This window comes from Coptis chinensis, chromosome 4 (assembly GCF_015680905.1).
Source record: "Coptis chinensis isolate HL-2020 chromosome 4, ASM1568090v1, whole genome shotgun sequence".
In the NCBI taxonomy this organism is placed as follows: domain Eukaryota; kingdom Viridiplantae; phylum Streptophyta; class Magnoliopsida; order Ranunculales; family Ranunculaceae; genus Coptis; species Coptis chinensis.
Window position 1 is genome coordinate 89,960,594 of NC_141459.1, and position 16,386 is coordinate 89,976,979.

General features: G+C 36.9%; 2 protein-coding genes across 9 annotated transcripts; one reads left to right on the forward strand and one right to left on the reverse strand.

Moving 5' to 3' along the window:
* Window positions 1-1,239: 1,239 nt before the first annotated feature.
* Window positions 1,240-4,536, forward strand: LOC147505543 (Protein kinase superfamily protein). Its single transcript, XM_086558038.1, has 7 exons — window positions 1,240-1,435; window positions 1,825-1,958; window positions 2,111-2,226; window positions 2,355-2,565; window positions 2,641-2,878; window positions 3,223-3,373; window positions 3,946-4,536. The coding sequence occupies exons 2-7, from the start codon at window positions 1,883-1,885 to the stop codon at window positions 4,339-4,341; spliced, it is 1,188 nt and encodes a 395-aa protein (XP_086414164.1). The 5' UTR covers window positions 1,240-1,435; window positions 1,825-1,882; the 3' UTR covers window positions 4,342-4,536.
* An 889-nt stretch (window positions 4,537-5,425) lies between these two features.
* Window positions 5,426-15,544, reverse strand: LOC147505544 (uncharacterized). 8 transcript variants are annotated; one of them, XR_015193354.1, is made up of 11 exons: window positions 15,397-15,544; window positions 15,232-15,331; window positions 14,956-15,139; window positions 14,586-14,658; window positions 14,263-14,442; window positions 12,760-12,857; window positions 12,148-12,236; window positions 10,824-10,997; window positions 8,961-9,209; window positions 6,369-8,173; window positions 5,426-5,727 (listed from the first exon to the last, which is right to left on the reverse strand). XR_015193354.1 is itself a non-coding variant. In XM_086558039.1 (9 exons), exons 1-9 carry the CDS (start codon window positions 15,437-15,439, stop codon window positions 9,038-9,040), a joined length of 1,113 nt encoding a protein of 370 aa, XP_086414165.1. In that variant the 5' UTR covers window positions 15,440-15,544; the 3' UTR covers window positions 8,898-9,037. The 8 variants fall into 8 exon arrangements, 2 of the variants coding, with proteins under 2 accessions (XP_086414165.1, XP_086414166.1); XR_015193352.1 differs by having other exon boundaries at window positions 6,369-8,223; XR_015193351.1 differs by lacking the exons at window positions 5,426-5,727; window positions 6,369-8,173 and adding exons at window positions 8,323-8,588; window positions 8,731-8,848.
* Between the last annotated feature and the right edge of the window lie 842 nt (window positions 15,545-16,386).

Genomic DNA, 16,386 nt, shown 5'->3' on the forward strand with positions numbered 1-16,386 from the left:
TGAATCACTATGAAAATTTTACTTTTCATAACAAATTCAAAATCTAATAGAAACACATAAAACCAAATTAAAGCAAAGTGAAAACAATATCAAAATGTATAATTGCATAAAACTATAAAATACGAAAGAAACAAGAAGCATTAATTGAATAGAGTTCGTAATCAAATTGAGAAAACATCCCAGACAAATTTGAAGACGATCGAGCTGAAAATATGTACCTCTTTCTTCAATCTCTCAGATGTAAGAATGACCATTTTACAATTGTTCAATGCCAAATCTTGTTTCTTCAATGGCCAATGCAAACAATGATAATGTGAAAGTAAAAGTTTGTTTCTTCAATAGTGAAACAAGAACATCACTGTTTCAGTGTTATTCAATCGGTGTTCTTCAATTTTTTTTTTTTTTTTTTTGTAATCCTCAGTTCTTCAATCTTAAATCTCTATTTCCGTATTCCCCCTATATAAAATTGAAGGAAACAAGTTTGGTGAGGATATTAAAATTAAAGACCAAGATTTAGTTATTTTTACAAAAAGAGAGAGGTTATGTATAAATGGCTTAAAAAGTGGGTATAGTATTGACTATTTGAGGGTGGATTAGTGTTCTAAATGAGCGAGGTGAGCCTCATTTCTTGTTTCCCGTACTTCCTTCCACAAAATGTGGAACATACTTTTTGTGTAGAAACAAACACTTAATTTGATGATGATACATACATCTAAGTTTCTAGTCTTTCTATGTATAAAAATGTTCGTTGCAACATAAACTACTTGGTGATACATCGTAGAGACTTTAGTATTTCACTGCATATTATTCCCATGTAATTGATTCCTAGGTATACATTGAGACCCCGTGGTTAATTAATGTACGGATTAACTGGGACTAGATCTTTGGGTAATATAGATCTTCCTTAGACATTAGCTCATGGTAATTGCTAAACATGTCTATATTTTAGAGGGACTCTGGATTATTCAAGTCACGGAGGATTTTTTTCATACTACAATTTACCAGACGTGGTACTAGCTAACTCTTTAACATCAATTTCTCTTAACGAACTTGAGGAACCATATCATTCCTCAAACATCCATCGATAATTTAGCAAATTAGTTGCACAGGTGCACCAGTAATCTACAAAAGGCGTTGATTGTAAACAATTAACATTATATGATTTGTCTTCTTTTGACTTGTCCCCTCGGCGGCGGGCCGAGTAGAAATGGGACATATCTGAATTATTGACTTTGGATTTCAATCCGTACTACGCTTTGTGAACGCTTGAAAGTCAAACGGATTTTTTTTTCTAAATTTGACTAAAACTGCGTAATACACTTGAATATATATTTACGTGCACTAGAATCTCACTTCATTTCCATTCACATAATAATCATCATAGTTTTCATTGCCACATCTTACAGACCCGCCTTCTTTGTACAGCTCTCTCAAGGTAGAAATAATTTTCTTGAACATTTCAGTTTTGAGTATTTTTTGATCTGTTGTTGTTCTTGATGATTGATCCAGAAGTCCAAAAAATAATAATACACACAAGGCACTTCAAATTTAGAGCAAAACCCAAGTAAAGTAGACATTAGAAGTTGAATATGTAGAAAAAGTCAAGTTGGGCTTGTTAATTTGATTTTCTTGTAATTGTTTATTATTATTGATTAGTAGATCACAAGCAGCATAATAAGTAGTTGCCTTTGTCTCGTTTGTGGAATTAAATCACATGTTAGAAGGATTTGTTTTTACTAAGAGATATCAGATGGGTGGTTTTCCTTCTAGCAGCTGGATTTGTTGCTATTGTTTTTAACGAAATGATCATGTTTGTTTTTGCAGAAGTCAAGTTAATTTTGGTGTCAGATACTAGCTGCTTGAGATAAGCCCCGAAACAGTAATGACTTGTTTCCCTGCTTTCTCGTTTCGAAAGAAAGTATCTTCACCAAATAAAAGAATTAGTGAAGTTGATGATGGTAAGAATGCAAATTTTGATTCTATGAAAAGAAAACTCTTTCAAGATTTTTTATTTTTTGGTGATAAATTTGCTGGTAGGAATTAAAAATGGGTATAGAATTTTAGTGATCAATGCTCTTTGTGTTTCTAATCAAACTTAATTTTAATGCAGAGGTTTCTGGAATCAGTAATGTTATCATCTATACTTATAGAGAGTTGAGAAACGCCACTGGAGATTTTAGTCAAACTAATAAAATTGGGGAAGGCGGTTTTGGTTCTGTCTACATGGTAAACTTCTCTGCCTTTTCACAGGCTTCTGCAGAAGAATTTTGAAACAAAACATTTAGATTATGAACCATTCCCATATTGCTTCTTTTATTGATGAATGCTTCTTTTCTTCTATAATGGATGAACAGGGAACGCTTAGAGATGGCACACTTGTTGCTGTAAAGGTGCTGTCAGCATTGTCAAGGCAAGGTGTGCGGGAGTTTTTAACAGAGTTGAATGTGATCTCAGATATAGAGCATGAAAACCTAGTTAAACTGCATGGATGTTGCGTGGAAGAGAATCATAGAATTTTGGTTTACGGATACCTTGAGAATAATAGCCTTGCACGGACACTACTTGGTAATTTTTAGTTTTTAACATTGATTTAGAGTCTCCATCAATGGTCTTAGTATTGATTCAGGTTCCTTTTATTAGGTGGAGGGCACTGTAACATCCACTTTAACTGGAAAACACGGTCTAAGATTTGCATTGGTGTTGCACGTGGGCTTGCTTTTCTCCATGAGGAAGTGAGACCTCACATTATACATAGAGATATCAAGGCAAGCAATATACTCCTTGACGAAGATCTAAATCCCAAAATTTCAGATTTTGGTCTTGCAAAGCTCATCCCAGCAAACATGACTCATGTCAGTACTCGTGTTGCAGGAACAATGTAAGTTCTTCAATTATGACACTTGGAGTCTGGCTCTTTTAGATTGAGTTGCAGGGTCTGCTAAGGATAATTTACATGTGCTAGGAGATCATGAAATCATATGAATGAAATGAAGTGAACATTTTTTGAGGAGTAGCAACCGTGGATAACTTATATCAGCTCCCTGTGACAGAAAATCAGCTTGTTTTTTAATGTGTGATGCTGCTAAGTTGTGTTTAAATGTTTGGTCAAATTGTGGCAAAGACATTCAGTTGGGAATAACTTCCCATGATTAGCAGTAGTAATGCGTAACTTAAGCTTTTCTCGTAGCCTTTCTAAAACGTGTATGTACTCTTCCTGTGCAGAGGTTATTTAGCACCAGAATATGCAATACGAGGACAGCTGACACGGAAGGCTGATATCTACAGCTTTGGTGTTCTCCTATTGGAAATAGTCAGTGGGAGATGTAACACAAACACAAGGTTACCATATGAAGAACAATACCTTCTTGAAAGGGTATGAAATTCTCAACTCCTTGCTGTTATTCCCTAAGTTTCATCTGAAAATTCTGACTACTACAAGTACAGTGACGGTTAACAATTTTCATTTGCTTGTATATATATCTTCTATCTGTCTCCTCTAAAAAAATCTTAGGCCTCAAAATCCATGTTTCTCATGTTACCCTTGAACTTTTCTACACGAACCACGCCATAATTGAAAACATCGTCTTTGGTACAAGTTGCAGCAATTGTCCACATTAATGTTTAGGTGTTCCAATGACGTGGTAAACAAGTTAATTTCTGCCTGACAGGATTTTTTGTGATTTTTCCAATTGATCACAGTGTAAATATTGCAACTGTAGATATCAAATTGGTAGTACAATAATACGTCAAATTTGTGGATATTTTTCTTAATATTTACCAGTATAGTTCTATAAAGTGGCTAGAACAAAGTGGTAATACCAAAAGAAAAAATCTTCAGAATAGCATTATAAGCTTTATGGTCCTAGGATTACCTTTTCCTCTTTGTTAAAAAAGGTTTGAAGTTCAAAAATCCTAACACAATTCCTGGGAATTATCTCCTGGCAGACTTGGGGATTGCATGAACGGAGGGAGCTGGTGTTACTAGTAGATACCTCATTGGATGGACAGTTTGATGCTGAGGAGGCATGCAGATTCTTGAGAATTGGTCTGCTATGCACCCAAGACATGCCAAAGCTCCGGCCCTCCATGTCAAATGTCGTGAAGATGCTTACAGGTCAAATGACCGTGGAGGATAAACAAATCACAAAACCTGGCCTCATCTCTGATTTTATGGACCTGAAAATAAGAGGGGATCAGCAGGAGAAGCCTTATGCAAGTAACAATACATCTTATACCATTTCTTCTGGTTCAGACAAGGTGGATACAACACGCTCAACGATGGAAAATACCAGTTCGTCTGCCACCATGACTTTTACTGCTATCGCTGACCGAATCGATTGAGTAATAATGGGATTGTGGTCCCACTTTTTTCAGCGCTTTGAGGCCTGTTATAGTTATGTAAATTCTGTGTAACAATCCTTTGTTCTTATTTTTGAACTGGTCTGGTACTAGGAAGTTAGGCATGTACATGAGTTGGGCTTGAGTAAATTGCTATGGTAGATGAATACAAATGAAAATGTGTGGTGTTGATACTTAGTCATGCGATGAAATTGGAATTCGAAAATGTACTCAAATGTCCGAATGAAATCGTAATGCAAGTCTTTACTCTCATCAGAGAGGTCATAGCTAGGGAATTCAATTTATGAGGAGATACTTGGGTGAACTTCGCTCTGAAGCAAGCAGTGAAACTTCCACCATAATATCTATACTGTACTACTGTTAGCAGAATTAAAACCATAATGGATGCATATATGAAGGACAACAAACACACACATATAACGTATGTATAAATGGGCAGCTGCAGGATAACGCGATGGAATAAGTGGTTGAAGGACAACAAACACACACATATAACGTATGTATAAATGGGCAGCTGCAGGATAACGCGAAGGAATAAGTGCTAAAAAAATAATGCTCAACTGCTAAAATCACCCACTTAAAAGTAATGGCTGAGCTCAACATGCGTCCAAAGGTTGAGATGGTGAAAGCGGAACATGAGATATTGGAGAAAATTGAATTCATATTCATTGCGCAACTAAAGTGTTATGAATCCAGTTTCCTCCAATTCTCAAATGCGACTTTAAGCACCGTTTCTTGTTCTTTAGAGAGTGTGGTACAGTTTACATTAGACTTTGAATGCTTGTTCTTGTTGCCACTGGATGGAGAGTGATAGAGGTGAAGTTGGAGAACACTGAACCAAGTATATATGATTGATTCAGTCCCCTACAATCTTGATACCAACCTCTCTTTTTTATTCTTGTAGTCTTCATTCAAACTCCCTTCCCCTAGGAAGCTTATTGAAGAGTAAGATAGTATTTATAGAACGTTAGTAACAACTTAGCAAGCATATACATTTCATGAGTTATTTGTAGGGGGTAATATATGTGCAAATGGCACGAGGTATGCATGCTTACCAACTCTTGAGTAGTTAGAAGCATATATCTCATTTCTTCTTCTCCTCTTATTTATTTATTTATTATACGAGCTGGTTCGTATAGTTCCATTATAGTATAACAAAAAGATCGTACACTTGTTTCATTGACTATGACGGACTTTTCCACGGGGACTGGGACTGGGACTTGTAACCACATAAATAACATTGCCAAATACAAACTACTACAAGTCCACGGCAGTCTCAAGTCTCAACACCCAATCGAAGTGAACATTGGGGACCAGCTTTGCTGTTGTGGCTTCTACTTCGTCTAATCCCGAGATCTGGTTGGGGAACTGCATTAAACGGTAAATAAGAGTATAAGACCGTTTTTTTTCTTTTTTGGAAAAAGTTTTGGGATTAAAACAGACCCCACCGGTTTTATTGCAAAAAGGTAAACCTTACAAACCTCTCTAAGAGTTAGGGCATCTCCAATGGAGGGTGTAAAATTACACCTCCACCTAGGCTCCACATAGGTGCCATTAGGATTTTACACCTCTAATTGTATAGTATTGTATAGCTCATAAATATCCACACTCTGTACTCTCTAATGGAAGAGTGTAAAAAAAATAGATTTTAAACTCGGACGTCACTTCCCTCTTTAATTTAAACTGGGACGTGAGTGACGTCCGAATTAAAAAATAAAGCTTCAAACGTGTGTTGAAGTGACGTCCGAGTTTTTAAGTTAAACAGACGTTATTTTAAGTGACGTTCGGGCTTTTTATTAACTAATAGCGAGAGGGGGAATTCCCCACCCTCTCTATTAGCTAATACACTATTATCTACGGTTTAGCACTCCCATTGGAGAGAGTTTTTTTTATATTTGGGGTGTAAAATTTCCACTCTATACGGTTTACACCCCCCATTGGAGATGCCCTTAGATCATTAAAATGAGACACACAAAGATGCAAATCGACAGACTATAAGTCTAACATACCTGAGATCATGCTACAATCGAACTCTAAGAAAGTAGAGCTAGGAATCCTACTTCCTAGTCATGATTTCCTTTACAATCTTAGGATGATCTTTCCTAAGATGAGTTTGCGCTTTCTCATAGTTACAAAATAAACTTTCGCAAGCACAACACACATAAGTGAGTCCCAAAGTGTCATCCCAAAACTCTTTTGTATAGTCTTCAAGATGTCTCATCTTTTGTTTTTGGTTAACGACTTAACCTTCTTCATCATTACAAGTGTAAACTCTATTTCTCCTGAAGAACGCTCTTGGATCCTTTTTTTTTTTTTTGGCTTCACAGTAGTCCATTGATTCTCAGAAGGCGTTGCATACTTTGATGTGCTCTTAAGCAATGCAAGCGTTGGAGCCCCTATATACGTATCCCTAAACAACTCAGATTCACTCTCTGAGAGATCGTCATCTACATCCTCATTTCCAACAACGAACCCTTCATACATGTTTATTTCTCTACTATTTGGAAGTTGGTTAAGAGGAGTAACTTTTTGCTTGTATTGGTAGATCCAATACAGTAGGTATACTATGTTCTCTCGCTACCAAGTCTCCTGCTCCCACAGTAGTTGTTGGGCTTGTCCTCAATTCCTTGCCTCTAACATTTGACTGATACCTGGTAGGTGTAGTCATATCTCCACCACCACCACCGGAACTGTTCTGTACCATACTAACCCCCGCTTCCCCTGTAGCCACTGGATTATGCCTTACATTACTATCAATAACAAGCTCTCCACCCTCAGGAATAACCACTATAGCATTGTTAACTACAGGAGGAGAAGTTACCACAATACTATAATTAGTATTGAGTTGTTGAACCGTTACCTGGGTAGTAGATTGTTCAACTCCCCTCACATGATTCTGATTTTCAACTTGAATGTCCAGAGTAGTAACTCCTTGTGCAGTGCCACTAGTCTGATCAGTAGAAATGTTTACAATAGCACCACTAGTAGTAGTATGCCCTTCCATCCTTGTGTTTGCTCTTTGTGTTGGTGTATCAGCCCCATTTACATTGCCATTAGTAGTTCTTGGCACCCAAACTGATCGCGAAGGTGGGGAATCTAGGCATTTTGCCGTTGAATGCCCAAAATGACAACATCTTGTGCATGAAGGAGGCTTCTATGGATATTCCACATTAACAAAAACATGTCTACCATGAAGCTTTAGCTTGATAGATTTTGGAAACTCAAAATCGAGAGGGATAGTAACACAAACCTTGGCAAAGTCGAGTCTTTTCTTTTGAGAAGTTGCACCGTCCATACAGAAATGTTCACCAATTAGACTAGCGAAAAAAGAAAGTCCATTTTTGGTCCAAAGTTCTTTTAGGACTTTGGAAAATTTTGCCCAAATAGGTACCGAGGTAACATTGTTGCACTGATTCTCAATTTCCAGTGACCATGGCCGAACAACAAACATCTTACCAGCAATAAAGATGGGACCACCTTCAAGAACTATTTGCCTATCCTCAATTGCAGAAAAACTTATGAAGAATAAATCTCTGTCAGTTGTGATTTCCATGGATCCTTTTAGCTTCCATGTTCTTTCCAACACACTCTTGACATACGGAAAAACCATTCTTTTATCAAAAAAATAGCCTACCATCACATCTTTCCATTCTGAAATACCTTCATCAATGAGGTCTTGAGGAACCACCGCAGCACCATCATCAATTTCTGGAGTGAAGCTGTTAAGAGCAGTAGTCGTTGTAGTTGAACTTGTATTCTGAAAGAGAGAATTCCACGAAAAAGGTTGTGGCGAGGAGGACGACAAAGTCATATCCTAAAGCAGTTGATAAAGTAGATCAGTCTTTTCTTTTCGAGATAACTAGCCTGATAAGGAAAGAAATGGAGAAAAAAGAAGATAAGATCTACGACCTAATGTTTAAAAATACTAAAAGAAGAAAGAATTAGGTGCACCAGATCAAGGAGTTAGTGAACTGTTATGTTACACCGTTTCTCCAACATAACGCCCCATTAGAGGACGTCCCCATTTACAATTAGGTTAAATCCATATATGTAAAATCTGTAAAATAAAAAATAAAAAATAAATAAAACAAGGAAAAAAATTTATGGTAAAAATTTATTCATTCGTATAAGACATAAGACCGCTTTGATAAGACATAACCAACGCCTGAATTTCCTGAGATGGACCCATGAGCAGTCTGAGACAGAAGTAAATGTAGTTTGGACAATTCCTGCTGCCAAACAACACAAGCATTTTCGTAGATGACATCATTTCTGCTCAGCCAACTAAAGTGTGCAGTGACTATCAAGGAATGCTCAAGATCAGATTTCTTAGAGATTTGCGTGTACAGTAGAAGAAGAATGCCTACGCACCTAAAGTTGGGCTTCCAGGTTAGGAACTCAAGTTTAAAGGAAATGTGGACCAGATTTTCGTTATACTGGGGCAAGAGAACAGAGCATGTTTGAAGGTTTCAGTTTGAGTTTACACAACCTAGCACAGGTATTATCAATCAGAATGACTGGTGGAGAGAAGTTTGAGATTTGTTCAAACTTATACAAGAAGCTTTATTGTGCATGAACTTGAATAATATATTATCACTTACGGGAAAAAAATTGAAATGCAACACTGACTTGCACACACAGATGAGTTTGTTCAAGACAGGCTTCAGTTGGGACCCTGTCAAACAGAACTGCGGATATGCAAAATCTTGGCAGCGGCTCCCATGCCACTTAATATTGCACCTTCAACATTTGGGCTAACACAAAAATCTCCACAGATAGCTAACCTCTTACTGCTATCCCAGAGGCACTTCTCATCTCCAGCAACAGCAACAGCAGGAAAAGCGCTACCCCTTGCAAAATTTCCAAAAGCAATAGATGTTTTAAGTAGGCATCTAAAAAACAAAAACATAAAAGGGAGTGGTAGATATATATTAATAGAATTCAATCAACTCTCAGGATATTGGCTAGAGGCTAATACTGTCACTAAAAGTTAGTAGAAGATTTATACCTAATGACTCTCAAGTGGTCATGTTGAGCAAATAACAACCTAACCTAGGTGAGGACTTGAGAGACTACATTAGCCCGGATGCTAATGACAGACTTCCCGACTAAATGCTAGAATTGGCTGACATCACACAGTAATTGCACATCATTCAGTAATTTCCTGCCCATTTAGCTCGCACATTACATGGCTAAGCACAATTGGACATTAGGATTTCTTTGCCCAAGGACGAAGTTTGAGCTTGGGGTTATCATAATTTCCATAGACTATATATCTCCCCATAGCTACCTTATTTGTGCCAAGGCCCAAAATATTGATATCGGTTAATATATCGGTGTACCCAAAAACCGAGATATATCGGATATATCGAATGTATCGGTTTTTTTGGTGACCAACCAAACTATTTAAAATATCGGATATATCGGAAATATAATATCGGAAATATATTGGAAATATCGGATTTATATTAAAAAATAGTCAAAAAGTCAACTGATATATATCGATTATATCGGAAATATCAATTATATCGGCAATATAAAGTTTCATATCGGAAATTCCGATATATCTCGGAAAAAAAGGGGTTCAATATTTGGTGGATATATGTCGGAAATATCGATATCGGTGTACCAATTTACGGATATATCGGATATCTCGGCGATATTTTGGGCCATGATTTGTGTAGGGTTAAAACTCTTTTAGATTTTGAATCTATCACATCATATCCATTCAGGATAATATTGTCCACAGAGAAGATCAACAACATTGATTACAAAAAAGTTCATCATACCCAGTTCTCATTGCTGGAAGACTACACCTTGGAAAGTACTTCATACAAACTTCTTCCAAAAGTTGAACACGCAGGAACATAAGTTTACATTGAATCAATACAATAGGCATTATTGATATTCAACAACAAACATTATGGCCAATGAAATTTATCTTTCACATTGTAGAAAAGTTCTCTTATCTGCATTTCTGATTTGGTATTCCTTAGAGAACAAGAGGCTAATATGGCTGAAGCATCGGAAAATGCTAGTGCAATTCATATCTCTGGCTTTTACAATGTACTCAGTTGTCTAGAAATACTACAAAAAAAGGTGATGTGACATGGTTTTCAAGGAGATAAATCCTCAAAGACACTACTCTAACAGAAATCATGGGACCAACTCCATTACTATAAACTTATATGATTCACAAGCGGGTACACTAAATGACATTTATACGATTTCTCATAGTTAGCTGTTCTCATAGACTATGCTTCAAGACATGCACTTTTCACATATATAAAACAATCTTGAACTGCAGTTACAGGGAGAGAGAGTTCCAAACTAAAGTGACTAATATATGCAATGAAATAGTTCAGACTTGTTTCACTGGGCCATCACAAACAATTTGGGTATTGTCTAACAGAAACTACTGAGTAAAGTGTGGCAGCTAGAAGGAGATTTTTGGAGGTACTGACCATCTATGAGCTTTCATGAAAATTGGTCTAGGAATATTAAGCTCATTCCTTTGAAATTCCAGAAATAGTTCCTCAGCGACATTAGACAATATTGAATTTGAGAGCTTCTGAAGTCCTGTTTGGCTAATTACACGCTTTGCATACTCTGCTGTAGAGTGCAGTACCCAACGTTCACTGTATGGAAGTGACGCAAATTAGCAACAACAAACTAGAATAATAAGTAGAATTTAGATACCATTTTCTTACAGTGCTAAAAGAAAAAGAAAAAGACAATGTTACATAAACACACACAAAGGAAGAATCCTACAGTAGAGGGCATAGACACCCACTGCGCGCTTCTTAACAATCCTTAGTTTTAAAACTATGGACTTTACTTTGACTTCATGAACTCTAAGGCTAGCCATGACTCATGAACCCTACATAAAATCCAACAGCTAAAAGTCATTTATCAAGCTAACTTTTTCATTGAGGGTTCATTAAATGCTTGCTTATGAAAAATTAGGGATATTTCATATTCAGACATCCTTCCTAATAAGGAGGGAACTCAAAGACTAGTGTAAGAAATATTATATAAAATCTAAAATAATACAACATGGTTTTAAGGATATTTGGGACAACCGTTGATGGGTACCAATTTTATCAGTTACATTTCTGGATTTCCACATACACACACATGCACATCTACACAACATCACAACCTAGTCAAAAGTCGTTTAGAAGTTGAAGGATCATCGACTGCTTTTATCATAACTTAAAGACGATACAAGATCAAACTAGGAATTTCCCAGTAACTTGCATTTTTGTAATGAGGGCATTATCCTCACAAAATCATACCACCAGAAATTTCTGCTATGTCCAATGGCCATGTCTAAGCAGGTGAGTTGATTTGCGAATTTGCCAGAATCCTGTTAGATCCTACATGTGTCTATATATACAGAACTTTGCTCCAAGGGACCAAAAGGATAACAGTTGGTGGGGATTTACCATGGAAATAGTTTCCTTTTAACATAATTAAGATCGGAGGTTCATTAAATACAATGGAAGAAACAGTCCAAAGTGTTCAACTCTCTGATTCTCCATTGGTAAAGCTACAAGTGAAGGATACAGATTTCAATTTTTACATTCATCTCCACCAAGGATTTATTATTCCCTGACACCTTCCATTAGACTTTCCATTAGTGTGTAATCTACACAAGCAAGTGAAAATAGAAGCTGTATATACACTACTATTGTGTGCCTGATATGTACTGATTCTGTTTTCCACACTTGGGTAAATTTTAATTATAGCACAGAAGATATTCTTATCGGGACTGTTATTACATACCTGGTGGCAGAACGACCTGGTTTGCTGCTATCACAAAAGGCCCTGCTTAAAATCTTGTTGTTCTGGAATGAAAAGCCCCTTACTGGTATCTGAGCTATAAGAAAGCAAATCAAGGACAAAAACAGAAAATACTAAAATATTCAACGGAACCTTGAATATGACAAAGAACCGTGCTTTTAAGGGAAAACATCTCGATTCATTCAGCAAGGTTTTGTTAGTATTACAGAGGTGAAACGTATTCCCTTTGTGCCTGAAATAAGCACTGAAATGGTTGATAGTGAGAATTTATCGCTGCCCTGTTGGGTTCACCAAAAGGATGGTCTACTAGCGTACGTGAAGCACATATTTATGAATTTCATTTTAAAGGTGGCATAGGGTTCTACCATCAACTCTTCTGGTTATGAAAGTAAAGCATCCTAATTCCTTGGCATTCAATCAATCTATCTCTTAAAATAGTAAGAAAATCTGTCGAGGGGTTCAGTAAGTATCAGATCAATCAAATATATAGGGAAATTCTAACATTTTTGCAGAAAAAATAGAGAGACCCATCAGCTTGTGTGTGTGAACTACTAAATATAATACTAAAAGATTATGATGCTTGAAATATCTCACCGATAATAAGGGTTCTGAAAATGCCAACATGAGACTGAAACATGAAAGGACAGGAACTTCTTGCAACTTTGGTGCTAAATCAGGGACCAAAGTCATGTCTGAAGAAAAGAAAACACATCAATATCAAGGCACTATTCCGCACTAGATGTTTCAGTGCATATGCAAACCCAATATTTGAATAACTGGACATGCATAGTAAATCCATTCACTAGATTAGAGTGGGAAAAATATCATAAATGTAATGTGAAAGGTGCTAGGCTTAGAGACTCCTTTATAAGTCCCATGAAAATGTATTCACTCCCACTAAGAAGATGTCTAAATATCAATTGTTTTTCTGACCTTTCAGAGATATAATGGCCATAACTCCATAAGTATCCAACCATACTGCCAATAGTTCTCTACATTCCTAAATCCTACGGGTTAATTTCAAAATTTCACATAATATGAAAGCTCTTTTTATCTTCATCAGAAACAACCTGATTTCCGACCTGTGTTGCATGGGTACGGGAGGAGTGTCTGGTTTGGACACGGGTATGACAATTTGGACACGGCGAGATCTGAGAATTAGGGTACTGTTTTGCTTGTGTCTGGGTGTCCGGGTCTGTGTCCGTGTCCACACGACACGGGTATGCGATACAGAGGAAATTAGGGCGTACCCATGCAACAGAGTTTCCGACCACTTGCCTTGCATTACCATAAAGACATAATATTGACTAAATAAATACTTAAAATGGATGATAAGCCTCAAGTAAAAAGTCAGAAAGTCTGACAAGCAAAACCTATTAACAGGGAATTTCCACGAATTAGAGAGAAAAAGTGGGTAGAAGGATAAAATATAGTGAAGGACTATTAAAGAAATGATGACTATCTTACAAAAAAAAAAGGTTATCTCCCCCACCCCCCCCCCCACAACAGAAGCAGCCTGTTAGTTTTGTTATGACTTATGAGGTATGACATAGGGCACCTATGTCTCTGCCACCTTCAACTTGTTGTTAGGGGTGTGTGTCCCACCTTTTTTTTTTCCGGTCAGTTTGATATACCTTACTGTGTCTCTCTCTCTTATGTACTCCCTCCACCCAACCAACCAACCTCCTTCTGATGGGGGGTGCTTTTAGGTACTTTCTTGCCCCTTGTTCAGCCAACGGTCACTTGGAGTGCATTGTCTGCCTCTCTAGCAGCTTGGTCTTTGAATTGAGTTAAAAAAATGTTTCTAATTGAAAGAGAAGTCTTTCAAGGCTTATGGCTATCTTTCTAAAGAGGCCTAAAAAATCCTAGTACAAAATGGACATAGGATGATATACAGACACACACCACATACTCACAAATTGATTTGCAATTGTACAAGAAAGCACTAAGCATTGCCCCACCATTTGGCATGAGTTGAGGTGTTTTACGGGCCATTTCTTGTGAATTATACAAATATTGCTTCCAAATCAAATTCTATCTTAAATGTGTAGCATGCATGGAAAAACATGAATTACGAAAAATAATACAGCATTAAACCTAATGGTGGTGGTTGTCCAGTCACCGCTGTGGACCTTGGAGAAACTATATTTTTATCCGATGCCACAACAGCATCATATTCGCCCAACGTTTGTCCATCCAAACCAATCGGCAACCATGAATTCTTCTCCTCCAGCCACTGTAATGTGCCAACAGTAATTCCAAACTTCGCTTCCACTCCTGACAATAATGATATAAAAGAGGAAGATACTAATTAAGTTTAAGGCTTCTTCGACATTTACTTTCCTATCAATCGCTAAAGCTTGTTTCAGTTGTCAGATATTAAAGACATGACCAAAAGAAAGTTGGACATCCATACATACCAGGTTCATTACACATTGCTCTACATACAGCATTCATGCCTGGGGTACCAACATACTTCTTGTTTGATCCTTCCTAGCCATATCCACATTCAACACAACATGTAAATCACTTTTAGCAACTTACGCACGCAAATCTTTATTTCGTGGAATATAAATAAATAGTCATGCACACTGCATTTTAGGAAGAGGAAAAATTACATTAGAAACATGAAAGGCTCAATATATATTAAGTTGATAGTTGACATTTAAGTTGTAAACATGCAGCAAGAAGCTATGTATATGACATGCCAGTGTAAACTCTAAATTGATACCATTGTTGTCGAGACTTGAGAAATACATATGCAATTCAAAAATGAATATAAATTCAGACCTTTTCAAAGTCAATGAATTTGGCGGCCACACTATCGAAAATCCCAAAGTTGTCTTTCCATTCTGTGACAAGACCTCTTGTTTCCCAGTCACACACAAAAGCCATAACGTCTTTATTATTGGTGACAGTGAAAAGAGGAGAGCCGTGATCAAAGTAGAGTTCCTTCCCATCTTCAGTAATCTCTCTACATCAAGTACAGAAAGCTAATAAAATTTTACCAGTGACTCATGAGTAATCATTTCCTCAATTCTAACAGGAATGGTAAAAAAAAGTTACCTCCTTTGAGACATTCTACCACCAGGTCCCCTTCCAGACTCAAAAATTGTAACAGAAACACCATTCCTGGCCAGAGCAGATGCACACACTGCACCAGAAACTGACACAAACAATGTTTAGCAAAATGACAAGTCAATTAAAAGACAAAATAAAATCACTACTTACTTCCACTCCCTACTATGGCAACTTTACAAACAACGCTTTTCATGGCGTTGGGAATATGTAGAAATGAAGGGTTTTGAGGATGGGATTCAAATCATTCAATGCAACAAGTTTTTACAAGCTTCAAAGTTGGGCCTTCTTCAGGCCCATGGTTTATAGTTTGGGCTTTTGTTTTTTAAGGTTTGGGCTTATAAGTCAATTGGATTGGAAATAAAGCTTCTAGAAAACGTAGCGAGCACGTCGAGTCGATATTGTGACTTGTCAGGATGGCAACAAGTGTTTTTGGGCGAAATTATTAAATTATGGCCCATGGTGAAATTGACAGCACATAAAATACAATTTTGAGTGATTCAACTACAGTTTGAAATACTGATTGAGCAAAGTCAAATGCTTTTCTCTCGTTAACGAGAAAAAAAAGTACTTGTGGTGCTTTTGGTTGATAAAACAATAAGCTGTGACACTGAAAGGAAAATGATATTTAACTTAGTTTTCAGAATATATTTTCTTTCAAAATGTTTTCCATAACAATCAAACACACCATTTTCAAGGTGATTTAGTAAAATCAGTAGCAATTTTGGTTCTCTTTAAGGTTGTTGAAGTACTACTATGGTACAGTTATCAGAGCTGCGGTGAAGGCCGAATGTAAGATATTGGAGGAAATTGAACCCCAAACCACAAGCGTGGGTTCAATTTCATCCAATTCTCACATGCGGCTTTGACACCCATTCTTCTCCACTTCTATAGGTATAGAGAGGGTGAAATGACAACTTTTTTTTTTCTAACGTGTAGGATCTCCTGTTGTATTTATAGGATAATTTGTTACAATCATGTTAGCTAGCACACAAATCTTATGAGGTTAGCTAACATACAAATCTTATGAGCTGTTAGTTGTTGTAGAATTATCATGAGGTATGCATTTTTGTTGAGACTCGTAGGAAATTGTACAAAATCTATTATAGAATTATCATGAGGCATACAAAGTGACTTATCATA

Excerpts from the sequence above, each read along its gene's own strand:
- LOC147505544 (XM_086558039.1), bottom strand. The coding sequence starts at position 15,439 with ATGAAAAGCGTTGTTTGTAAAGTTGCCATAGTAGGGAGTGGAA. Across the intron at positions 14,659-14,955 it reads AATTCATTGACTTTGAAAAG|GAAGGATCAAACAAGAAGTA; the intron begins GTCTGAATTTAT and ends GGATATGGCTAG. Across the intron at positions 9,210-10,823 it reads TTCATGAAAGCTCATAGATG|GGGTAGCGCTTTTCCTGCTG; the intron begins GTCAGTACCTCC and ends AAATTTTGCAAG.
- LOC147505543 (XM_086558038.1), top strand. The coding sequence starts at position 1,883 with ATGACTTGTTTCCCTGCTTTCTCGTTTCGAAAGAAAGTATCTTCACCA. Across the intron at positions 2,227-2,354 it reads GTTTTGGTTCTGTCTACATG|GGAACGCTTAGAGATGGCAC; the intron begins GTAAACTTCTCT and ends ATGGATGAACAG. Across the intron at positions 2,879-3,222 it reads ACTCGTGTTGCAGGAACAAT|AGGTTATTTAGCACCAGAAT; the intron begins GTAAGTTCTTCA and ends CTTCCTGTGCAG.